The sequence below is a fragment of the Chlorocebus sabaeus genome, chromosome 5 (assembly GCF_047675955.1).
Source record: "Chlorocebus sabaeus isolate Y175 chromosome 5, mChlSab1.0.hap1, whole genome shotgun sequence".
Lineage (NCBI taxonomy): Eukaryota > Metazoa > Chordata > Mammalia > Primates > Cercopithecidae > Chlorocebus > Chlorocebus sabaeus.
Genome location: NC_132908.1, coordinates 2,100,035 through 2,125,097, shown reverse-complemented (window position 1 = coordinate 2,125,097; position 25,063 = coordinate 2,100,035). Strand labels below are relative to the sequence as shown.

Genomic DNA, 25,063 nt, shown 5'->3' with positions numbered 1-25,063 from the left:
GTTTATTAGACACAAATGCAAACTCGCCAAACTTGTGGACAAAAATGTGGACAAGAAATCACACACACACTGCTGTATGTGATTGCCGGTAGGGGCCGTGGAGGAGTGGGGGAGGCTTTGGTTGTGTCTGCAGCAGTTGGGAATGTGGGCAGAGGAACCTGGAGCACCCGAGCTCCCGCTGCAGAGGCAACTGTGGAGACAGAGAGCACCTGCAGGTCATCCATCCAGTATTAGCTTTGCATCCAGATCATCCAGGGAACACTGACTCAGCAACAGACAGGGACCCCATTTAAACATTGGCAAGGGGCCACTCACACCTGGATTTAAACATTGGCAAGGGGCCACTCGCACCTGGAATCCCAGCAGTTTGTGAGGCCAGGGTGGATGAATCGCTTGAGCCCGGGAGTTTGAGACCAGCCTGGGCAACAGGGCAAGACCCCGGTCTCTAAAAAATAAAATAACATGCCGGGCGTGGTAGTGTGCGTCTGTGGTTCCAGCTACTTAGGAGACTGAGATGGAAGGATCACTTGAGCTGAGGAGATCAAGGCTGCAGTGAGCTGTGATCACACCACTGCACTCCAGGCTGGGTCACAGAGCAAGACCCTGTTTCCAAAAAAAAAAAAAAACACACACACAGGATCCGAACAGAGATTTCTCCAGAGAAGATGCACAGATGGCTAACCCCGCGTGAGAAGATGGTCAACCTCATTAGTCATGAGGGAAACACAAATCAAAACCACTGGCTGGCTGGGCGTGGGGGCTCACGCCTGTAATCCAGCACTTCAGGAGGGCAGATGGCTTGAGGCCAGGAGTTTGAGGCCAGCCTGGGCAACATAGGAAGACCAACAAATAGATATTAGTGGTGGCACCTGTAGTCCCAGCTAGTTGGAAGGCTGAGGGAGAATTCCCTGAGTCTGTGAGGTTGAAACTGCAGTTAGCCGTGATTGTGCCACTGCACTCCAGCCTGGGTGACAGGAAACACTGTCTTAAAAAAAAAAAAAAAAAAAAAACCAGACTGGGCGTGATGGCTCACGCCTGTAATCCCAGCACTTTGGGAGTCCAAGGTGGGTGGATCACAAGGTCAGGAGTTCGAGACCAGCCTGACCAACATGGTGAAACCCCTTATCTACTAAAAATGCAAAAATTTGGCTGGGCGTGGTGGCACATGCCTGTAATTCCAGCTACTGAGGAGGCTGAGGCAGGAGACTCCCTTGAACCTGGGAGGCGGAGCTTGCAGTCAGGCAGTATCATACCACTGCCCTGTAGCTTGGTCAACAGAGTGAGACTCCATCTCAAAAAAAAAAAAAAAAAGAGGCCGGGCATGGTGGTGCATGCCTGTAGTCCCAGCTACTTTGGGGGCTGAGGCAGGAGAATCACTTGAACCTGGGAGGCAGAGGTTGCAGTGAGGCAAGATCACACCATGCACTCCAGCTTGGGAGACAGAGCAAAACTTCATCTCAAAAAGGAAAGGTGCGGGAAAATCCTGCACCCGCTCCCCCGCGGTGGCCATGCCGGGCCCTACGCTGAGCCCTCTGTTTTCTTGTCTCTCCATTCCTCATCACGGTGCTGCAGGGTTGGAGCCACTCCTGGTCCCATTTTACAGACCAGGAAATTGAGGCTCTGAGAAGCCGTGGTGGAGATGATTTCATCAGCATGCTCTGGGGCAGACCCCTGGAGCCACACAGGGGGTGTGGGGCCCATACCAGTGCCCTGGTTTATAGACAGAGGTGGCAATGGCGCTTCCAATTGGGGCTGGGATGTGCTTGGACTCCCTGAGGGGTAGGGGCCCTGCGCCCAGGTCCAGCTGTTTGGGTGCTGCCAGCCCCTCCCACCTGTCCCAGGCTCATCCCTGCTGTGTCCCTTCCCTCTGGTTTTCTGTTCAGTTTCAGGAGGGAGGCTGGGAACCCAAGTGTAGGGAATTTGGGCCCTGGAGTCAGACCTGGGTTCACATCCCAGCGCCTCCATTTCCGGCGTGACCTTGGTCCAGTCTCTCAGCCTCAGTTTCTTCACCTGTAAAGGGGGCTCCATGATTAGATGCGCCCTGTGGAGCAGTGGAGCAGCGACCTGGTTCAGCCACTGATGGCCCTAACAATCATAACTTGTTAAAGTAGCTCCATTGGTCCCCTCGGGGGTTCTGGGGGCCTGTTCCCCTGTCCTGCATGCACTGTGAGACCTGCCCTGCCACAGAGCAGAGTGTAACAGCCTGAGGGTGAGGGGCACCCAGAGCCAGGCACTGTGCCCGTACTCAGACTGGATACTGGGCAGTGGGAGCCAGAGCAGCCTGGATGGGTGGACTTCTGTGGACCCCTCGGCATCCAGCCTCGGTGCCTTCAGCGCAGGGCTGTGGGGGCTCACAAGACCTGGCCCGCTCCTGCTTGTGTCTGCACCTGAGTGTTCGTGCATTGGTGCCTTCTGACGCGTTCTAGTGTGTGTGAGACGTGCGGAGCTGGGAAGTGTTGGCAGAACTGTGTCTTCGCTCCTTTTGTTCTTTTGTCCTAAAGTGGCGTGCAGCACTGCCTGAGTTCTGTTGAGTGCCTGCTCTGACGTGCGGACCCTGCTGCAGCCTTGCTGTTAGGCAGTGGGCGGTGTGTGCCATCACTGGTGGGCACCGAGGGCCTTTGGGAGCTTTGGGGAGGTTGTGCCAAGTCTGAGCCCCGACATCCCCCTTCCTGGCTTTCTGTGGGCTCTTGTGAGGCCAGGGTGTCTCTGCAAGGGCCTCCTGCTGGAGCCGCCTCCGTGGATCTCTTCTGTCATCCTGGCCCACGAGCGGGTGATGCGCTGGCCACTGTCACAAGACAGTGTCACAAGACATTTGGCACTGCTGCCAAATGTGGGTCCTGCATCTGCAAGCCCCTCCCTGGGTCCCCTAGGGTATGGGGTGGCTCTGCCACTGCCCTCGCTTCCCGACCTTGGGGTGCCTCTCCCCCAGCTCGGGGGAGACCCTGCCTAGGATCTGCTCTCCAGTGAGGAAGACACTTCGGAGGGAGACACGCGTGTTCTTTTTTGGAGCTCTGCAGTGGCCGTGGAGCCCAGCCCACCAAGCGCCCTGGGATGAAAACATCCCGCTGCTGTCTGGGCCTGGCCCGCACTCTGCTGCCTGCGCTCCAGCTGGCTGAGGCCGGGCACGTCTGCGGGCAGGCACAGCGGCGGGGGCGCCACAGTTCCCCTGCAGAGTGAGTGCAGCTGGAAAATGCGGCTCACGCCCTTTCCCAGAACACCTCGCCCTTCATGGCTTGGCAGTTGTTCTCGCCGAGGGGCCAGGGTGCCCAGGCACCAGTGGCAGGAGAAGGGCTATATCTGGGGCTGAGGTGGGCAGCGTCCTTTTCTCCCTGCAGCTCCCAAGGCCCAGCCCTGGCCCAGCTGGCATTCCTGACCTTAGCAGCTCCATGATCTGAAGACAGGCTGGGTCCTGTGAGGCCACCTCGGAAAGGGCTTTGTGTCCAGGCAGGGGCGGAAGCCAGCTCTTCCTTCTGGTTGAGGCAGGAAGAGGCCAGTGCTGGGGCAAGCCCTTGCCCAGGGAATGTCACAGCTGTGGGAGTACAGGGGCTCCGGGTCCTGAGCCCATCCACTGTGCATCGTGGCCCTGGCCTCAGGCTGGCTCGTGCCATCATTGGCTGTGCCCACAGCTGAGTGGGTGATGGAATTCCAGCTGCCCGGCCGGATCTGTGCTGCTGCTATCTCCAGGGCACTGCTGCACCCGCAGAGCCGGGCTCATTGGCCAGTTCACTTGCCCCCCCCACCCTCTTCCTGCCTTGGCTTCCTCCATTGACACACTGGACCCTGCTGGCTGCCTGGGGAGGTGTTTGGGGGGTGGTGTGGGGGGAGGGGGGCCCCTGGAGCCTCAGTGTACTCATCAGGAGCATAGGGCCAGAGCAGCACCTGCCCACACCAGCTGTGACGGATCAGAGTGGAGAGGGACGTGAGGGGGTCGCAGCGCCTGGCTCCGTGTTGCAAGGAGCTTGCAGGCGCTCCCTGCAAGCAGGGGCACCAGGAGCTGGCCCTGACCCCAGCGGCAGGTGGACGTATATATGAAGCACCCTCCTTCCCACATCCCACAGGTGGGCTCGCCTCCAAACGGCTGTTTCTGAGCTGACTGTGTCTTTCCATCAGTGTAGGCAAGGACATCACAGACTCCCCTTTCTCATCTCCCTCGTTCAGGCTCCGAGGCCGGAGTCTCCATCCGTGTGCCTGCCTGTGGGTCCCGGGAGGACCTGAGGCTGCCCATGTCACCCCCAGCGTCTCATCCCGGGAAGAGTTCAGCCATGGGAGGGATCTGTAAGGACAGAATGCCACTGGGTCTGGGGCTCCCTGGCCAGTCTCACACCCCAGGACCAGGACCCAGAGACCCTTATGCAGGGCTCTGTTGTTTGGGCCCTGGCAGCCTCGTCCTCTATCCAGAGGCTGCAACCCCCATCCCTCGTGGGGCCGGGGTTGCGGCTGGCCTCCCTGACCCTCCCCATGGAAGTGGTAGGCGGAGCCAGCAGCCGTCTGCCCAGCCTGGGGCTGCACTGTTTTCCTTCAGATGAGCGTCGTCCCAAACTGCAGCCCGTTAATTTAAACAGGATCATTTCCGGCCCTGGAAACCGCCTCATTCTCCTTAAATAGAAAGGAGCACAGCACAGAGGGAAACAGATGAGGTCATGGCTCGCCTGGCCCAGCGAGGAAGGGGCCGCAGTGGGGGTGGCACTGCCGCCTGTCCCCTGTCCTCTCCAGCGCCCACACTGCGGCCCCTTTCCTCACCCTGGGCCTGCTCTAGGGAGGGATGGGCCTGGGGGTCCCCTTGCTTGGCTGAGGGGAACCGTCTCCTCCAGGAGAGGATGGGGCCTGGCAGGGGGCATGGGGCCTCCCCGGGTCTGGCGTCCCGTCCTGCCCCTGCCGAGGGAGGAGCGGTTACATAAGCTCCACAGGCCCCTCCGAGCCGGTCCCCCCAGCGCAGTTTCCAGTGAGGCAGCCAGCGCGGGCGGGGGTGCCGGGCCTGGCGCACGCTTGCTGCTGACCACATGCGTCTGGAATGTGCAGATGTTTCTTTGGGGGCTCCGTCTGGCCCCCAGACCCCACTCAGCATCTGGTCTGGGGATTGGGCACCTGGGGCAGTCAGCTCTGAGTGTGGGGGCTCTGAGGCGGGTCCGATTTGTCCGCGGCCATTCCCTCTGCTGTGGTTTGGGAGGGCCCTGGGGGCTGCCCCACACCCAGGGAAGTTCTCAGCCCCACTGTCTCGAGCCCGGACCACGGCTCCTCCTGCCCTGGAGCGCCTGCGGAGCGGAAGGCCCAGCCCCAAGACTTCCCGGCCCTGCCAGCCTCAGGCTTCACTCACCCTCGTGCCAACTGTGGGCAGAGCCCAGGGGAAGGCAGGAGAGCCAGCGCCCGGCTGGGAACATCCCTGAGGGGCCCACACTCTTAGGGCCAGGGGGCCTGACCTGGGGTTCACACGCCTGGGTGGCGGGCAGACCCGCTGCAGCATGAGACACGTGTCACCTACCTTGGGCTGGCAGGCTGGCCCCGCTGCCGACAGCCCTGGGACGTGGCCCCACCTGCGACAGGGGTGTGGAGGGGCAGCCTCCAGGCCTGGCCACATCCTCTGCTGTTCCTGTTCCTGCTCCAGAATGGTGCTGGGAAGGGGTGAAGCCCCCACTGTGGCCACACACCTGGGACTTCCTTCTCCACCTAATGGTGCCCCAGCAGCCGCTAAGGAGTTTGCTGGGTCCTACGCTAGGATGGTCCTAACTCCTCCTGCCTTCCAGATCAGACACTCAGCGCTGGGGGCCCCTCGTGTCCCGGGGCTGGGGCACCATCCTGCCCCCCATGGGGGTGCACTCCTCTCAACAAGCCTGCTCTCAGCTTACCTGGGAGCACATCCTGGCCCTCGGGCACCCATCAGGCCGTCCCTGTGCACCTGGCTCCCACCCTTCCAGCTAACAGCAGGAACTGGGGCGAGGGGTATGTGGGGCAGCAAGGCCTTGGGGCTCCAGAGGACCCTGCACTCCACTCTGTGTTCTTGCCTGGGCTTAGGGCCACCCCGTGGTCCTGCTGCCAGATGCCTGGGCCCTGCTGTGTCCTCCATCCTTGCAGGGAACCAGAATGTGGGGGCAGGGCATCAGACAGTGGTGATGATGTCACCTGGCGGGTGCAGAGGAAGCCTGAGGGGCGGGGTGGGGGGCTGGCGCGAGGCCGCCTGGCTAGGCCTTGGCGTTCCCCCAGAACGGCGATGGCAAAAGCAGATGGAGATGTGGAAAAGTACGGGAGCAAGCGGGGTGAGGACTCTACAGGGACCCCTGTGCCCATCCCTGTTCCTGAAGCCCCCACCTGAGTCCTGCCCAGGGCAGATACTTGCACACCCTGGGGGGCTGCACCTGGCTCGTGTCTGGGCCGCAGCCTGATTCTGCTGCCCTGGGCCCTGGGATCTCGGCTGAGCGGAGTCCCCAAGGCCTTGCTGTGTTTCTGGGCCATGGGCCGGGGTGAGGGCCGGGAGAAGGAGCCAGCCCAGAGCCTGGCGTGCAGGGAGTGCGTGGCCGGCACCCGTGACAGGCGAGGCTGCCTGCTGGCGTGGAAGAAGTGTCCATGGCACCCCAGGCCTGGTCCGCAGTGGGGCGGGCGGGGAGCAGGTGGGCTCTGGGATCCTCAGCTGACCTGCCCCCATGCCTGCCCTGGCTTGTCAGCTCCCAGCAGCAGCCATTCTTGATGGATTTTCCAGAAAATGGGATGTGGCCAAACATTTTCAGGCTTTTTCTTCTTTCCTTCCTCCTATGGCCTTTGTGGGAGCTGCTCCCCATGCCTAGGGGCAGGTGTGAGAGCCTGTTCCCCCTCCCCAGGGCTGTTTCACAGCTGTGTCCCTTCCAGGGGGCCTGCCTGTGTTCACCGTGGCCTCTGCATTGCCCCTCGCCCCCTAGAGCTGCTGCTCCTCAGGTCCCGCTGCCTCATTTCTCCCTGAAGCGTTGGTTCTGCTGCCGCTGCGGCCGCTGGCAAGTCCCTCCTCAGGTCTAACTGCCGTTCCTCATGGCACAGTGTCCCCCTTGGGCATGATGCTTGGGCAGCGAGTGGGAGTCTGGCTGCCTCACCCTGTCTCGAGAATGGCCTCTTGCTGGTCTTCCAGTCGCCGGCCTGTCCCATCCCACAGTGGGATGCTGTGGACACCCAGCAGTGCAGCTGTGGGCCCCCCGCCCCGTCCTTACGGGCCGTGGGGAGCACCTCAGCCCATGTCCCCACCTTGGTGTAGAGGAGGGGACGGCAGAGAAGCTGAGTTCAGTTAGGGGGAAAGTCGTGGCCCTGCCAGAGGGGCCGTTCCCTGTGTCCCTGGCCCCCAGATCCTCTCCTCTCCTGGAGCCCAGGGCACTGACACAGGCTCTCTGAGTGTCCCACAGCCTGTGGGGGAAGGGAGCTGCACCCCCAAGCATGCCCCCTATCTGCAGATGGAATGAGAAGCTCCGGGGGCCGGGTGCCCAGCACCTCATCTATCTGGGCACCCAGCCCGGGTCAGGGCCCAGCTCCACCGTCAGTGGCTGGTGCTGCTTCCTGGCATGGAGAAGACCTCGTCTGCTCTGTCCCCCTCAGCTGGGGTGGCCTCTGGTCCCCTTTGTTGGTTCCCCTCTGAAACCCCTGCCCTGGCCCCGGGTCCCTCCGGGCAGCCTGTGTGTGCGTCTCTACTGCGCCAAGGTAGGCTGCTGTGGGAGTGGAGCTCCGATAAGCAGGGCTGGAGGCTGGCAGGGGCCGGGCGGGCACTCAGGAATGGAGGCCGCCCTACCTTAGGCCTGGCTGCCAGGTGGTCATTGCTGGGAAGAGCAGGTCTGGGCGGAGGCACCTGCTGGGTCACGTGTGGGGAGGGTGACACCTGGGGAAGTAGAGGCCCATGGCAGGCGGCTAGGCCTCGGGGGCCTGGGGAGCAGGGGGGGTGGCGTGCAGAGCTGGGGAGGGAGCCACAGTCCCTGTGCCAGGAGCACTACTGGGAGTGCGTGGGACCAGGAGGGGCACCCAGGGTGGGCACCATGGTGACCCTGGAGGTGCCTGAGGCCAAGGGAACATGGAGTTCTCGGTTTGCCCTGGCTCTCTGGCTTCTCACCAGCACCAGGACCTGGTTTGTAACTCAGGCAGCTCTGTAAAGAGAGACATGCTGCCGCCCTGTGGTTTCTGTTGCTTTTTCTCCACTGACTACTGACGTGGACTGTCTTTCCCACAGCTGTGACCAATTGTGCTGCTTTTCATTGCCTGTTTTTTTTTTTTTTTTTTTTTTTGAGTTTTCCTTTTTTTCTCCCTCCCTCCCTCCTTTTTTCTTTTTCTTTTTCTTTCTTTTTTTTTTTTTTTGAGATGGAGCTTCACTCTTGTTGCTCAGGATGGAGTGCTGGAGTGCAGTGGCGCAATCTCAGCTCACTGCAACCTCCGCCTCCTGGGTTCAAGTGATTCTCCTGCCTCAGCCTCCTGAGTAGCTGGGATTACAGGTGCCCACCACCACACCCAGCTAATTCTGTATTTTTAGTAAAGATGGGGTGTCTCCATGTTGGTCAGTCTGGTCTTGAACTCCTGACCTCAGGTGATCCGCCTGCCTTAGCCTCCCAAAGTGCTGGGATTACGGGTGGAAGCCACCGCACCTGGCTCCTTCCCCTTCCCCTTTTCTCTCTCTCTGTCCTCCGTTTCTTTCCTTTCTTTTCTTGTTTTCTTTTCTTTTCTTTTTTTTTTTGAGACGGAGTCTCTCTCTTTTGCCCAGGCTGGAGTGCAGTGGTGTGATCTCGGCTCACTGCAACCTTGGCCTCCCGGGTTCACGTGATTCTCCTGCCTCAGCCTCCCGAGTGGCTGGGACTACAGGCGCCAACCACTGTGCCCATCTAATTTTTGTATTTTTAGTAGAGACGGGGTTTCACCCTGTTGGCCAGGATGGTCTTGATCTCTTGATCTCGTGATCCACCCACCTCAGCCTCCCAAAGTGTTGGGATTACCGGCAGAAGCCACTGCACCTGGCCCCTTCCCCTTCCCCTTCCCCTTCCCCTTCTCTTCTTTCTCTCTGTCCTCCCTTTCTTTCCTTTCTTTTCTTGTTTTGTTTTCTTTTTTTTGAGATGGAGTCTCGCTCTGTCGCTCAGGCTGGAGTGCAGTGGTGTGATCTTGGCTCACTGCAAGCTCCGCCTCTGGGGTTCATGTGATTCTCCTGCCTCAGCCTCCTGAGTGGCTGGGACTACAGGCCCCCGCCACCACGCCCGGCTAATTTTTGTATTTTTAGTAGAGATGGGGTTTCACCCTGTTGGCCAGGATGGTCTCGATCTCTCGATCTCGTGATCCACCCACCTCAGCCTCCCAAAGTGCTGGGATTACAGGCTTGAGCCACCGTGCCCGACCTCTTTCTTTTCTTTTTCTTTCAAGACTGGGTCTTGCTCTGTCGCCCAGGCTGGACTGCAGTGGCACAATCAGAGCTCGCTGCAGCCTCGACCTCCCTGGCTCAAGCGATCCTCCCGCCTCAGCCCCCCGAGTAGTTGGAACTACAGCTACACACCACCATGCCTGGCTGATTCTTTTTTTGTCGTTGTAGAGATGGGGTCTTGCTATGCTGCCCAGCCTGGTCTCAAACTCCTGGCCTCAAACTCCTGGCCTCAAGCAGTCCTCCCTACTCTGCCTCCCAAAGCCCTGGGATTACAGGCATAAGCCACCACACCCAAATTCCTTTTCTTCTTTTTAACTTGAATAGTTGACTTTTTCGTTCTTAGCTGTGTTGGGAGAGTATTTTTGGCCTTCAATATGTCATCTAAGTTGCTAGTGCTTTTCTCAACTTGTAGTTTGTTTTGTGATTTTATTTATATTTTGTGTAGAAGTTGTGTATTTTAGATGGAGTTAGGTCTGCTGGTCTTTGATGTTTTATTTATTTATTATTTATTTATTTTTGAGGTAGAGTCTCGCCCTTTCACCCAAGCTGTGGTACAGTGATGCGATCTCAGCTCAGTGCAGCCTTGACCTCTCTGGGCTCAAGTGATTTGTCTCACCTCCGCCTCCCGAGTGTTTGGGACCCCAGGCACATGCCACCATGCCTGGCTGATACGTATTTTTTGTAGATATGGGGTCTCACTGTGTTGCCCAGGGTAGTTTCTAAATCCTGGGCTCAAGCGATCCGCCCGTCTCAGCTCCCACGGTGCTGGGTTACCGGCGTGCGCCCCCGTGCCCGTCCATCTTGGATGTCTTGTTTCTCCTGGGTTTATGCCTCAAGATGGTGCCTGCTCCTGTGCTCCCTGGTAGCCTGGTAGTGAGCCTGCTTCTCACACATTCATACCTGGTTGTGGTCCCACAGTGGGACCACCCTGCTGTGTTAGGAGCAGGAGATGGGGGGCTCTCGGGTCTGTGTGGCACTCGGCATAGGGCTGAGATGGGTACAGAGGGCTGAGGCCCCCAGGCCTCTCCTGGCTTGGTTTCCCCAGATGAGCGTTCATTTGGGTCTTCCATCAGAAAGACCCCTCCTGACCTCTGGGAGTGGGGCGCTCAAGGGTGGGAGGCCATAGCTTGGGGGTGCTAAAAGTGTGTGGGGTGGGCCCAGGGATGGCCTGGCCTACTAGGGGCTCTGGCCCTGACCCACTGCCACTCACTCCTCAGAGACGTCTCCCATAACTTGCTCCGGGCGCTGGACGTCGGGCTCCTGGCGAACCTCTCGCAACTGTCAGAGCTGTGAGTGTCCCCCAGCCTCGCCAGCATGCAGGGCTCATCCCAGATGGGCCGGCGGCACCGCCTCTTGCTGCTCGGCTGTGGGGGCTTCCTTCAGCTTTGCCGAATTCCCCCTCTCTTCCAGGGATATAAGCAACAACAAGATTTCTACGCTAGAAGAAGGAATATTTGCTAATTTATTTAATTTAAGTGAAATGTAAGTTGTGGTTCTTTGGGTGGGTGTCAGAGGCTGGACCCCAGGCCCCCAGCATCCCTTCTGCCCTCCCAGTTGGTCTGTGTCCCATTCCAGGCTTGAGACCAGATCCTGGGGGCAGTTCACTGCCTGCTTGGAGCCCCCCAGGGCCGGCTTGGTTGGGGCAGGGGAGGTGGTGCTGTCAGGGTGGCTCCAGGGCCTGGTTGCTGGTGAGGGGCTGGTGTAGACCCTTCCCACCAGACCTGGTCCCCAACTCCTGCCCCTGCCTTGCAGAAACCTGAGTGGGAACCCGTTTGAGTGTGACTGCGGCCTGGCGTGGCTGCCGCGATGGGCAGAGGAGCAGCAAGTGCGGGTGGTGCAGCCCGAGGCGGCCACGTGTGCTGGGCCTGGCTCCCTGGCTGGCCAGCCTCTGCTCGGCATCCCCCTGCTGGACAGTGGCTGTGGTGAGTGCCAGTGGGTGGGGCCAGCTCTGTCGCTCCCGGCCAGGTGGGACCTGGGCCCTGCAGACACCTGGGAGGGCCTCCGGGCCAATAGAGCAGCATGGGAGCCTGTGAGTGTGGCGGGTGGATGGGGGGCATGGGGTGGAGCCAGGAGGAGGGGAACCCAGGGTCTAGCGGCTACCTCTTCTAGGTGAGGAGTATATCGCCTGCCTCCCTGACAACAGCTCAGGCACTGTGGCAGCAGTGGCCTTTTCAGCTGCCCACGAAGGCCTACTTCAGCCAGAGGCCTGCAGCGCTTTCTGCTTCTCCACTGGCCAGGGCCTTGCGGCCCTCTCGGAGCAGGGCTGGTGCCTGTGTGGGGCAGCCCAGCCCTCCAGTGCCTCCTTCGCCTGCCTGTCCTTCTGCTCTGGCCCCCCGCCGCCTCCTGCGCCTGACTGTGGGGGTCCAACCCTCCTCCAGCATGTCTTCCCTGCCTCCCCAGGGGCTGCCCTGATGGGGCCCCATGGACCCCTGGCCTCTGGCCAGCTAGCAGCCTTCTACATCGCTGCCCCGCTCCCTGTCACTGCCACACGCTGGGACTTTGGAGATGGCTCCCCCGAGGTAGATGCCGCTGGCCCGGCTGCCTCGCACCGCTACGTGCTGCCTGGGCGCTATCATGTGACGGCTGTGGTGGCCCTGGGGGTCGGCTCAGCCCTGCTGGGGACAAACGTGCAGGTGGAAGCGGCACCTGCTGCCCTGGAGCTCGTGTGCCCGTCCTCGGTGCAGAGTGACGAGAGCCTCAAACTCAGCATCCAGAACCGTGGCGGTTCAGGCCTGGAGGCTGCCTACAGCATCGTGGCCCTGGGCGAGGAGCTGGCCCGAGGTGAGTGCCTCCTGCACACCTCCCCTTCCTCCCCAGGGCTCTCTGGGTGGGGCAGAGCCTGGTACCCCCATCTTAGGCCCACACTGACCATTGACACCCTCATTCCCACCGGTCTCCAGTGGTGCACCCGCTGTGCCCCTCGGACACAGAGATCTTCCCTGGCAACGGGCACTGCTACCGCCTGGTGGTGGAGAAGGCAGCCTGGCTGCAGGCACAGGAGCAGTGCCGGGCCTGGGCCGGGGCCGCCCTGGCCATGGTGGACAGTCCCGCCGTGCAGCGCTTCCTGGTCTCCCGGGTTACCAGGTGCCTGCCCCCACCCCCTGAGGGGCCAGAGGTTGGGGGATCCAAAACACCGGGGCAGAGCCCGCAACTGGGGAGGCTTAGGCGGAGACAGGCGGGAGCTGGGCCGGCCCTGGTGAGGAGATGGCGCCGGCTGGCAGGGCCGTTCCGTCAGCTCTGCAGATACAGAGGCTGACGTGAGCTGGGGACAGCCTCTAGACCCTCCTGGGGCACGCCACATGGGAGGTGGCCTGCACGGAGATCCCTGCCGGTGCCAACAGGCCCCGTGGGTGGGTGCTGCTGTGAGTCTGGGCTGGTGGGCCTTGCTCTCTGGGCTCTGAGCCTCAGTTTCCCCATCTGGAAGGGGGGGCAGTGATGGGGCTCTGGACGGGCTACTGTGAGGGTAGGAGGATGGAGTGCCCTGAGCCCCCTGCCATCCCACACTCGCCCACAGGAGCCTGGACGTGTGGATCGGCTTCTCGACTGTGCAGGGGGCGGAGGCGGGCCTGGCGCCGCAGGGGGAGGCCTTCAGCCTGGAGAGCTGCCAGAACTGGCTGCCCGGGGAGCCACACCCAGCCACAGCTGAACACTGCGTCCGGCTCGGGCCTACCGGGTGGTGCAATACCGACCTGTGCTCTGCGCCACACAGCTACGTCTGCGAACTGCGGCCTGGAGGTGTGCAGGGGCCAGGCGGGGGTCCTGAGACACTGGCTATGGTTAGGGGTCTGCCGAGGGCCCGCCGTGGAGGTGGAGGAGCTGGTGGGAGCTCTCAGGCTGCTCGTTCCCCAGTCTGTTGGCCCTGGTGTCCTGGGCCCTGGCCCGGCGCCTCACTGCGCACTCACCACCCCAGGCCCAGTGCAGGATGCCGAGAACCTCCTCGTGGGAGCACTCAGTGGGGACCTACAGGGACCCCTGACGCCTCTGACACCGCAGGATGGCCTCTCAGCCCCGCACGAGCCCGTGGAGGTAGTTGGCCCTCTGCGTTCTAGAACCCACTCTCCTGCTTGCCCCTGGAGGCCTTGCCTGCCCTGCCCACTGTGGGCCTCGCTAAAAATCTTGGGGGCCTTAATGCTGCTTGGGCCTAGTGAAGATGGTTGGGAAAACCCAGGGTGCAGAGAGGAAAGTGTTGACTCACGTTACCCCCAGGCCTTTTCTCTGAGTGTTTTCGAGTTATTCCTGAAAGGTCAGGGGTCCTGCTGCCCATGGACAGTTTCCATCGGAGTCTTCCTCGTGAGCGACAGGAACATGGCATGTGGGGGTCTGATGGCTCACTTCCCTTCCTTCCCCTCTTTCTGGGGAAGTTTGGGTCAGGGGAGTCTGGGTCTCAGGCTGAGGTGGAGTTTGTGGAGCTGAGGTGGCCCCCTACCCTCCAGGTCATGGTATTCCCGGGCCTGAGTCTGAGCCACGAAGCCTTCCTCACCACAGCCGAATTTGGGACCCAGGAGCTCCAGCGGCCTGCCCAGCTGCGACTGCAGGTGTACCGGCTCCTCAGCGCGGCAGGTGGGACTCTGGGGTGGTGGGCACCGCAGGGCTTGGGCTGGCCTCTTTGAGCTCTCACGTCTGCTGGTCCCGTGGCCACCAGAGTGGTCCCCTGTCTCTGGTGGACAGAGCTGGGGTTCCAGAGACACCAGCTCGTTCCAGGTGTCCCAGGGATGGATCGGGTCGGGCCTGCCTGGGGGCCGGCCTGGGTCAGTCGGCTGGCCGGAGGCAGGGACGAAGCACTGGGCTGGGAGTGCTGCCCAGGCGGGGAGACCTGTTCTCACAGCAAAGCCAGGCTTGCCGGTGCAGGCAGGTGGGCGTCTCTGACGGTGGCCTGTGGGCGAATCAGGGCCCCAACAACCCTCCCTTCCTCGCAGGGACCCCGGAGAACGGCAGCAAGCCTGAGAGCAGGTCCCCGGACAACAGGACCCAGCTGGTCCCCGAGTGCATGCCAGGGGGACGCTGGTGCCCTGCAGCCAATGTCTGCGTGCCGCTGGACGCCTCCTGCCACCCCCAGGCCGGTGCCAATGGCTGCACGTCAGGGCCGGGGCTGCCCAGGGCCCTCTATGCGCTATGGAGAGAGTTCCTCTTCTCCGTTCCTGCGGGGCCCCCCGCGCAGTACTCGGTGTGTGGCCCTGACCTGAGTCTGTCCCCTGCATCTCCTCAGGCCACCTTCCTGTCTGCTGCCCAAGGTCTGGGTCTGCTCACCAGACACACCCAGCCTGCAGGCTACTCCCATGTCCCTGCCACTTCCAACCTCTGACCTCCAACCTCCGACCTCTGCAGTGCCCTTGCCCCTCTCCCAATGGGAGAAGCTCTCGCCTGGGCTCTTGGCACGTGCTGTGCTTCCTCGTTCCCTCTCCTGGCACAGCTGCTCCTTCCTGCCTGCCAGATCTCGGCCTGTGTCCTCTCCCCGTGTGTCCCCCTGTCCGCAGCTGTCCTGCTTGTCCCTGTCATGAGCTCCGTGGGGAGTTCCCTGAGGCCTGGCTGATGAAGTGGGGAGCCCTGCTTGTCCCCCTCCTCCCTTGTGCAGGGGTCCACGGGCCATGACCATGAGGACGTGATGCAGCCCTGCCTCCCTTGCCACAGGTCACCCTCCATGGCCAGGATGTCCTCATGCTCCCTGGTGACCTCGTTGGCTTGCAGCACGACGCTGGCCCTGGCGCCCTCCTGCACTGCTCGCCGGCTCCCGGCCACCCTGGCCCCCAGGCCCCGTACCTCTCTGCCAACGCCTCGGCCTGGCTGCCCCACTTGCCAGCCCAGTTGGAGGGTACTCGGGCCTGCCCTGCCTGTGCCCTGCGGCTGCTTGCAGCCACGGAACAGCTCACCGTGCTGCTGGGCCTGCGGCCCAACCCTGGGCTGCGGCTGCCTGGGCGCTATGAGGTCCGGGCAGAGGTGGGCAATGGCGTGTCCAGGCATAACCTGTCCTGCAGCTTCAACGTGGTCTCCCCAGTGGCTGGGCTGCGGGTCATCTACCCTGCCCCCCACAATGGCCACCTCTACGTGCCCACCAATGGCTCGGCCTTGGTGCTCCAGGTGGACTCTGGTGCCAACGCCACGGCCACGGCTCGCTGGCCTGGGGGCAATGTCAGCACCCGCTTTGAGGCTGCCTGCCCTGCCCTGGTGGCCACCCTCCTGCCTGGCTGCCCCTGGGAGACCAATGATACCCAGTTCTCAGTGGTAGCACTGCCGTGGCTCAGTGAGGGGGAGCACGTGGTGGAGGTTGTGGCGGAAAACAGTGCCAGCCGGGCCAACCTCAGCCTGCGGGTGACGGCGGAGGAGCCCATCTGTGGCCTCCGTGCCACACCCAGCCCTGAGGCTCGTGTGCTGCAGGGAGTCCTAGTGGTGAGTACGGCTGAGGCTCTGCCGCCAGCCCCCAGGCAGGTGCCCGCAGACGGTGCCCACACAGGGCTCGAGGCCTGGCTTCCTAGTGAGAGCGGCAGCCCAGTTACTGGGGACGTCAGTCCTGGGCAGGTCCTGCTGGCTGCTCTTCAGGCCACCTGGTGGGTTCTAAATTCCTGGAAAGTCACAGCTCGGACAGCGGCTCCGCTAACACATTCCACTGTCTCGTTTCATGAAATGAATTTAAAACTCCGCCCCCTGACCTCACGCGAACCTCCGTGAGTCTGTCACACCCTCTGCTATGTTCTCGCCTGGCTAAAGCGAGTGGCTTTTGAGGTAAAGACTGAACCTCTGATGGGAAACTGCGGGCTGCCTGCGGTGCTACCATGCTGGGCACATGCGGGACAGGGCTGTCTCCGTCCTGTGGGTGCCTGCCGCTGCACCAGGGGCCTTGGGAGGGGCCGTTTCTGATGGCCCTGGCATGACCTGTGCAGCCTGTCCTGGGTTCTGTCAGCTGATGTGGGTCCTGTCCCTGTGAGGCCCGTGTGCCTCCCCTCACTGCTCCGAGCTCTGTGGCTGAGGAGGTGGGGCAGGAGCCCCAGGAGGGTCTGAGAGGACTCAGAGAGAGGGGGAGTGTTTGTAGCTGGTACTAGTCTGCTTTACAGATGGGGAAACTGAGGCACAGAGAGGTTGAGGCATCAGTAGTACAATGTGGCTGGTTGGAGAGCCGGATAGTCAGTGCCCCCGCCCAGGCTTGGCTCCCATGGCATGCAGAGCCCCGGGCACCTCCTCCACTCTGTGCCCTGCGTGGGACTCTCCAGCCCAATGGGAGGTGTGTCCAGGAGGCGACAGGCCAAGGGCAGAGCAGTCCTCCACAGAGTCCAGGCTGACACTAGTCCTCCCGCAGAGGTACAGCCCCGTGGTGGAGGCCGGCTCGGACGTGGTCTTCCGGTGGACCATCAACGACAAGCAGTCCCTGACCTTCCAGAACGTAGTCTTCAATGTCATTTATCAGAGTGCAGCGGTCTTCAAGCTCTCAGTAGGTGGGCGGGGGGGTGGGGAGGGGAAGGGATGGGGCGGGGGTGTGAGGGGAAGGGAGGGAATGGGGAGGGGAGGGGATGCGGCAGGGGTGTGGGGAGGGGATAGGCAGGGGTGTGGGGAGGGGATAGGCAGGGGTGTGGGGAGGGGAGGGGATGGGGCGGGGCCTGACGGGGTTGGGGCGGGCTCCACCTTCACCTCTGCTCTCTGCTCTGCTTTATGCTGCCTGAGGACGCTGCCGTGGCTGTGGGTGAGTGGAGGGAGGGACGCCAAGCAGGGCCGGGCCTCTCACCTGCCGCCTGTGCCCACTGACGCCTGTCCCTGCAGCTGACGGCCTCCAACCATGTGAGCAACATCACTGTGAACTACAACGTCACCGTGGAGCGGATGAACAGGATGCAGGGCCTGTGGGTCTCCACAGTGCCAGCTGTGCTGCCCCCCAATGCCACGCTGGCACTGACAGCAGGTGTGCTGGTGGACTCGGCTGTGGAGGTGGCCTTCCTGTGAGTGACTCGGGGGCCGGTTGGGGGGTGGGCACCAGGCTCTTGTCCCAGCCCCAGTCTCAGCTGAGGGACCCCATGCCAAGGGGCTGCTTTTCTGAGTCTCGGTTTCCGTCTGTTGGGAGGTACTGGGTGCACAGGAGCCCTGAGGCTCCACGGGAGCGGGGAGAGGCCTCAGCACAGCCTGGTGGGCCCTGAAGAGAGGCCCAGGGCATGACTGCAGGCTGAAGCCTTGGCTGGGTCCCAAGCACCCCTGCCCCGCCACCGTGCACCCCTGTCCTGGTCCACTCACTGCCTCCCACCGCCCTGGCAGGTGGACCTTTGGGGATGGGGAGCAGGCCCTCCGCCAGTTCCACCCTCCGTACAACGAGTCCTTCCCGGTTCCAGACCCCTCAGTGGCCCAGGTGCTGGTGGAGCACAATGTCACGCACACCTACACTGCCCCAGGTGAGGGATGAGGGGGTGAGGGGGCTGCTGTCTTTCGGGCCCTGAGCATGGGCACCTCCCAACCCCCCAGTCAAGCTGACTCCCTTCCTCCCCAGCAGCCCTCACTGTGACTCCACCTGGGCTGATGGCTTAGGCTTTTACTGGGGTGAGGGAGGGGCCAGGCATCGGGGGGGAGTGGACGGGGAAGCTGGGCCCCCTGAACTGCCCCCTGGGCCTGACTCTTGTTGCTCTGCTGCCCTGAGAGCAGCTGCACTTGGAGGTGGCGCTGTCCTCACCTGGCAGCTCTCAGTGCTGCCGCACCTGTGCTCCATCCCGCACGTGGCCTGGGAGCCTGGGACCCTTAGGGCTGGGCTGCAGGTGCAGCCATTCACCCTGGGCTCCTCAGGCGGGAGCTTCTGCCAAGCGGGTAGGGAGCGGGTGGGGGTGCCACGGCCGCCCCACTTGGGCCTATCCCCACAGGTGAGTACATCCTGACGGTGCTGACGTCCAATGCCTTCGAGAACCTGACGCAGCAGGTGCCTGTGAGCGTGCGCGCCGCCCTGCCCTCCATGGCTGTGGGTGTGAGCGACAGTGTCCTGGTGGCCGGCCGGCCCATCACCTTCTACCCGCACCCGCTGCCCTCACCTGGAGGTGTTCTGTACACGTGGGACTTCGGAGACAGCTCCCCTGTCCTGACCCAGAGCCAGCCGGCTGCCAACCACACCTACGCCTCGAGGGGCACCTACCACTTGCACTTGGAGGTCAACAACACAGTGAGCAGCGCGCTGGCCCAGGCGGATGTGCGTGTTTTCGAGGAGCTCCGCGGGCTCAGCGTGAACATGAGCCTGGCCGTGGAGCAGGGAGCCCCCGTGGTGGTCAGCGCTGCAGTGCAGACTGGCGATGACATCACGTGGACCTTCGACATGGGGGACGGCACCGTGCTATCAGGCCCCGAGGACACAGTGGAGCATGTGTACCTGCGGGCGCAGAACTGTACAGTGACTGTGGGTGCGGCCAGCCCTGCCGGCCGCCTGGCCCAGAGCCTGCACGTGCTGGTCTTCGTCCTGGAGGTGCTGCGCATCGAGCCCGCCGCCTGCATCCCCACGCAGCCCGACGCGCAGCTCACGGCCTACGTCACCGGGAACCCGGCCCACTACCTCTTTGACTGGACCTTTGGGGACGGCTCCTCCAACACAACCGTGCGGGGGCGCCCTACAGTGACGCACAACTTCACGCGGAGCGGCACGTTCCCCCTGGCGCTCGTGCTGTCGAGCCGTGTGAACAAGGCACATTACTTCACCAGCATCTGCGTGGAGCCGGAGGTGGGCAACGTCACCCTGCAGCCAGAGAGGCAGTTTGTGCAGCTTGGGGACGAGGTCCGGCTCGTGGCCTGTGTCTGGCCCCCATTCCCCTACCACTATGCCTGGGACTTTGGCACCGAGGAAGCCGCCCCCGCCCGTGCTGGGGGCCCTGAGGTGACATTCACCTACCGAGACCCAGGCTCCTATCTTGTGACAGTCACCGCGTCCAACAACGTCTCTGCTGCCAATGACTCAGCCCTGGTGGAGGTGCAGGAGCCTGTGGTGGTCACGGACATCAAGGTCAACAGCTCCCTTGTGCTGGAGCTGCAGCAGCCGTACCTGTTCTCTGCTGTCGGCCGTGGGCGCCCCGCCAGCTACCTGTGGGATCTGGGGGACGGTGGGCGGCTGGAGGGTCCAGAGGTCACCCACGCTTACAACAGCATAGGCTACTTCACCGTCAGGGTGGCCGGCTGGAATGATGTGAGCCGCAGCGAGGCCTGGCTCAATGTGACAGTGAAACGGCGTGTGCGGGGGCTGGTTGTCAACGCCAGCCGCACAGTGGTGCCCCTGAATGGGAGCGTGAGCTTCAGCACCTCGCTGGAGGCTGGCAGTGATGTGCGCTATTCCTGGGTGCTCTGTGACCGCTGCACACCCATCCCTGGGGGCCCTACCATCTCTTATACCTTCCGCTCCGTGGGCACCTTCAGTATCATCGTCACGGCTGAGAACGAGGTGGGCTCTGCCCAGGACAGCATCTTCGTCTACGTCCTGCAGCTCATAGAGGGGCTGCAGGTAGTGGGCTGTGGCAGCTACTTTCCCACCAACCACACGGTACAGCTACAGGCTGTGGTCAGGGATGGCACCAACATCTCCTACAGCTGGACCGCTTGGTGGGATAGGGGCCCGGCCCTGGCCGGCAGCGGCAGAGGCTTCTCACTCACCGCGCTCGAGGCTGGCACCTACCACGTGCAGCTGCGGGCCACCAACATGCTGGGCAGTGCCTGGGCCGACTGCACTGTGGACTTCGTGGAGCCTGTGGGGTGGCTGATGGTGGCCGCCTCCCCAAACCCAGCTGCCGTCAACACAAGCGTCACCCTCAGTGCCGAGCTGGCTGGTGGCAGTGGTGTCCTGTACACTTGGTCCTTAGAGGAGGGGTTGAGCTGGGAGACCCCTGAGCCATTTACCACCCACAGCTTCCCCACGCCCGGCCTGCACTTGGTCACTGTCACGGCAGGGAACCCGCTGGGCTCAGCCAGCGCCACCGTGGAAGTGGGCGTGCAGGTGCCTGTGAGTGGCCTCAGCATCAGGGCCGGTGAGTCGGGAGGCAGCTTTGTGGCGGCTGGGTCCTCTGTGCCCTTCTGGGGGCAGCTGGTCGCAGGCACCAATGTGAGCTGGTGTTGGGCTGTACCCGGCGGCAGCAGCAAGCGTGGCCCTCATGTCACCATGGTCTTCCCGGATGCTGGCACTTTCTCTGTCCAGCTCAACGCCTCCAACGCAGTCAGCTGGGTCTCAGCCACACACAGCCTCACGGTGGAGGAGCCCATCGTGGGCCTGGTGCTGTGGGCCAGCAGCAAGGTGGTGGCGCCCAGGCAGCTCGTCCATTTTCAGATCCTGCTGGCTGCTGGCTCGGCCGTCACCTTCCGCCTGCAGGTCGGTGGGGCCAGCCCGGCAGTACTCCCCGGGCCCCGTTTCTCCCACAGCTTCCCCCGTGTCGGAGACCACGTGGTGAGCGTGCAGGGTGAAAACCACGTGAGTTGGGCCCAGGCACAGGTGCGCATTGTGGTGCTGGAGGCTGTGAGTGGGCTGCAGGTGCCCAACTGCTGCGAGCCTGGCATCGCCACAGGCACCGAGAGGAACTTCACAGCCCGTGTGCAGCGCGGTTCTCGGGTTGCCTACGCCTGGTACTTCTCGCTGCAGAAGGTCCAGGGCGACTCGCTGGTCATCTTGTCGGGCCGCGACGTCACCTACACGCCCGTGGCCGCGGGGCTGCTGGAGATCCAGGTGCGCGCCTTCAACGCCCTGGGCAGCGAGAACCGCACGCTGGTGCTGGAGGTCCAGGACGCCGTCCAGTATGTGGCCCTGCGGAGTGGCCCCTGCTTCACCAACCGCTCGGCGTGGTTTGAGGCTGCCACCAGCCCCAGCCCCAGGCGTGTGGCCTACCACTGGGACTTTGGGGACGGGGCCCCGGGGCAGGACACAGAGGAGCCCCGGGCTGAGCACTGCTACCTGAGGCCCGGGGACTACCGCGTGCAGGTGAACGCCTCCAACCTCGTGAGCTTCTTCGTGGCACAGGCCACGGTGACTGTCCAGGTGCTGGCGTGCCGGGAGCCAGAGGTGGACGTGGTCCTGCCCCTGCAGGTGCTGATGCGGCGCTCACAGCGCAACTACCTGGAGGCCCACGTTGACCTGCGTGACTGCGTCACCTACCAGACCGAGTACCGCTGGGAGGTGTACCGTACTGCCAGCTGCCAGCGGCCGGGGCGCCCAGCCCGTGTGGCTCTGCCTGGCGTGGACATGAGCCGGCCTCAGCTGGTGCTGCCGCGGCTGGCGCTGCCTGTGGGGCACTACTGCTTTGTGTTTGTCGTGTCATTTGGGGACACGCCACTGGCACGGAGCATCCAGGCCAATGTGACGGTGGCCCCCGAGCGCCTGGTGCCCATCATTGAGGGTGGCTCGTACCGCGTGTGGTCAGACACACAGGACCTGGTGCTGGATGGGAACGAGTCCTACGACCCCAACCTGGAGGATGGCGAGCAGACACCACTCAGTTTCCACTGGGCCTGTGTGGCTTCGACACAGGTCAGTGCGTTGCAGGGCCGTCCTCCCTGCCCTTCACCCGCCCATGCCCACAAGCCCAGAGAACACCCATCACACCACCGGGGCTGGCCCGTCTTCAGTGCCTGGCGGGCCCCATCCCGGCATGGGGAGAGGATCTTCCGAGCCGTCTCCTGGGCTGGGCTCTGCTTTGAGACTGGGTAGGGCTCTCATGCCGCGCTGCCCCTTGTTCTTGGCCCGCAGAGGGAGGCTGGCGGGTGTGCCCTGAACTTCGGGCCCCGCGGGAGCAGCATGGTCACCATTCCACGGGAACGGCTGGCAGCCGGTGTGGAGTACACCTTCAGCCTCACCGTTTGGAAGGCCGGTCGCAAGGAGGAGGCCACCAACCAGACAGTAGGTGCCGCCCGTGCCTCGGTCACACGCCTCACACAGCCCAGCATCCCTGCTCATCCACTGTTTTCTGTATTTTAGTGCTCACAGAGGCCGTACGCTCTCCCCTAACTTTGTTTTTGATACAAATTCTATTTAACACAAGAGCCTATTTCTGCTTTGCTTCTTTCCAAACTTGTTACAGCTCCATGTACAATCTTCAAACTACACACGCTCTAATAATTGGTAAAAGCCACACAGTCCCCCAGCACCACCAACCAAGGAGCCCCTTCCCACCCCGGAGGCAGCCACTGTCCCCAGCCCATGTCCCTGTTCCTGGATGCGGTGGGCCGGTTCTCACCCTCATGCTCCTCTCTCTGGACCAACCGGAAGGCTTGGTGACCCTGAGCCCATGGCAGCTGCTCCTGCTGCTGTCAGGTGGGGCCTGCTGGTGCTCCAGAGCAGGTGTCTGTTCCCCAGGCCCTGCTTTCCTCAGCTGGCCTGATTGGGGGCCTGCCCAGAGGGGTCATCTGAGGGGAGGGCATGGGAGCAGGTTCCATCCCAGCTCAACCTCCTGACCCAGGCCCCGGCCCAGGGCTGCAGGAATCTGTGAGTCAGGCCTGCGTGGGAACTGTGGCCCTCACGCCCATATGTACGTCTCTTCCCACATGCACCCCTCAGGGGCCCTCAGTGAGCATTGCCTGCCTGTTGCCAGGCTCCAGCTGGGTCCAGGACACCAGAGCACACACCCTGGTGTCCTCTGCCCTGTGTACGCCCTTCCGCCACTCGGGTTGGGAGGTGGAAAACCAGATGAGTATGCTGGAAGGGGCTGAGCTCACAGGCGGTGGCCAGGCCCCTGGGAAACCTGGAGTTTGGGAGCAGCATCTTCCACGGGTCCCCCAGACCTTCCAGCAGGCCGAGTAGACCTGTGTCGGAGGTAACCCCACTCCATCCCCAGGTGCTGATCCGGAGTGGTCGGGTACCCATTGTGTCCCTGGAGTGCGTGTCCTGCAAGGCACAGGCTGTGTACGAAGTGAGCCGCAGCTCCTATGTATACCTGGAGGGCCGCTGCCTCAACTGCAGCAGTGGCTCCAAGCGAGGGGTGAGTGTTGCCCAGGGCGTGTGTGGGTTGGGGGTGGGTCCCGTGGCCGAGGGGGCAGGACCTGCAGGCAGAAGCGGGGCTGACGGGGCAGAGGGTTCCGCCCCCTCACCACCCCTCCTGCCTGCAGCGCTGGGCGGCACGTACCTTCAGCAACAAGACGCTGGTGCTGGATGAGACCACCACCTCCACGGGCAGCTCAGGCATGCGCCTGGTGCTGCGGCGGGGCGTGCTGCGGGACGGCGAGGGATACACCTTCACTCTCACGGTGCTGGGCCACTCTGGCGAAGAGGAGGGCTGTGCCTCCATCCGCCTGTCCCCCAACCGCCCGCCGCTGGGGGGCTCGTGCCGCCTCTTCCCGCTGGGCAACGTGCATGCCCTCACCACCAAGGTGCACTTCGAATGCACAGGTGAGTGCAGGCCTGCGTGGGGGGCACAGTGGGATCCCCCGGCTCTGTGACGCTGTGGAGCCCTCCTGTGATGCTGTGGGGTCCCTCAGGCTGGCATGACGCGGAGGATGCTAACGCCCCACTGGTGTATGCCCTGCTGCTGCGGCGCTGTCGCCAGGGCCACTGTGAGGAGTTCTGTGTCTACAAGGGCAGCCTCTCCAGCTACGGAGCCGTGCTGCCCCCGGGTTTCAGGCCACACTTCGAGGTGGGCCTGGCCGTGGTGGTGCAGGACCAGCTGGGAGCCGCTGTGGTCGCCCTCAACAGGTGAGCCAGGCCGTGGGAGGGTGCCCCTGAGACTGCCACCTGCTCACTACCCCCCTCCACTCGCAGGTCTCTGGCCATCGCCCTCCCAGAGCCCAACGGCAGCACAATGGGGCTTACAGTCTGGCTGCATGGGCTCACAGCCAGTGTGCTCCCGGGGCTGCTGCGGCAGGCCGACCCCCAACATGTCATCGAGTACTCCCTGGCCCTGGTCACTGTGCTGAATGAGGTGAGTGCAGGCTGGGAGGGAACCTCGTATCTGCCGCACGCGTGCTGGGGACCAAGACCTGTACCCCTGCCTGGAGCCTTGCAGAGGGCTCACCCCGGGCCCCACAGACAAATCCCAGTGACCCTGAAGCAGCACCCTCTGCTCCCAGCAGCCACCCTCCCCTGTGCCTGCTTTCCACAACGTGCCCCCTGCTCCCAGGAGGGCCCCTGTGCTTACCCTGTTTTGCCCACGAAGAAACAGCTCAGTGTCATGGGTCAGTGCCCACATCACACAGCATCCAGCGCATAACTGCACCCTGAGAGTGGTGGGCACATGCTGGCCTCCTGCCGGCCTCCTGCCCTGCTGACAGCTTGCTGTGCCCCCTGCCTGCCCCAGTATGAGCAGGCCCTGGATGTGGTGGCAGAGCCCGAGCACGAGCGGCAGCGCCGAGCCCAGATACGCAAGAACGTCACGCAGACCCTGGTGTCCCTGCGGGTCCACACTGTGGATGACATCCAGCAGATTGCTGCTGCACTGGCCCAGTCCATGGTAGGACGGCCCCGCGTGCCCACCCCACCCCACATGCCTGCCAGGGCACTGGGTTCAGCCCACCAGGGTGGACGGGCAGCTTGGCCGAGGAGCTGAGCCTCCCAGCCTGGGCTCCTTCCTGCCGTGACCTTCCTTGGTCTCTGACCTGCCTCAGTAGCCTCAGCCGTTCTCCTGTCCTGCGTGAACCCAGGGTGCCTTTCAGGGGGCCCAGGGTGTAAAGTGGGGCCCAGTTGTGGGGAGGGGCCGGGAAGATGCTGCTCTGTACCGTCCCCTCGTCCCCTCTCCCCCTTCTCTCTGACTCGTGTGAAGAGGTGCTCTGTGTGGCCGGTGGGCTGCATCACGTGGGCCCCGAGTAGAGGCCCTGGGT

At 62.9% G+C, this 25,063-nt stretch overlaps 1 protein-coding gene across 1 annotated transcript in view; it reads left to right on the top strand.

Moving 5' to 3' along the window:
• The window catches only part of PKD1 (polycystin 1, transient receptor potential channel interacting), a 47,763-nt gene that overhangs the window by 5,701 nt on the left and 16,999 nt on the right, over positions 1-25,063 (top strand). Inside the window, 20 exon segments of the mRNA XM_007982143.3 lie at positions 10,558-10,629; positions 10,751-10,822; positions 11,093-11,262; positions 11,450-12,121; positions 12,241-12,424; positions 12,855-13,075; positions 13,251-13,366; positions 13,774-13,900; positions 14,257-14,504; positions 14,969-15,724; positions 16,629-16,760; positions 17,087-17,262; positions 17,573-17,706; positions 18,166-21,785; positions 22,005-22,154; positions 23,089-23,232; positions 23,360-23,639; positions 23,729-23,942; positions 24,009-24,168; positions 24,544-24,696. Coding sequence (XP_007980334.3) covers positions 10,558-10,629; positions 10,751-10,822; positions 11,093-11,262; positions 11,450-12,121; positions 12,241-12,424; positions 12,855-13,075; positions 13,251-13,366; positions 13,774-13,900; positions 14,257-14,504; positions 14,969-15,724; positions 16,629-16,760; positions 17,087-17,262; positions 17,573-17,706; positions 18,166-21,785; positions 22,005-22,154; positions 23,089-23,232; positions 23,360-23,639; positions 23,729-23,942; positions 24,009-24,168; positions 24,544-24,696 — 7,801 coding nt within the window.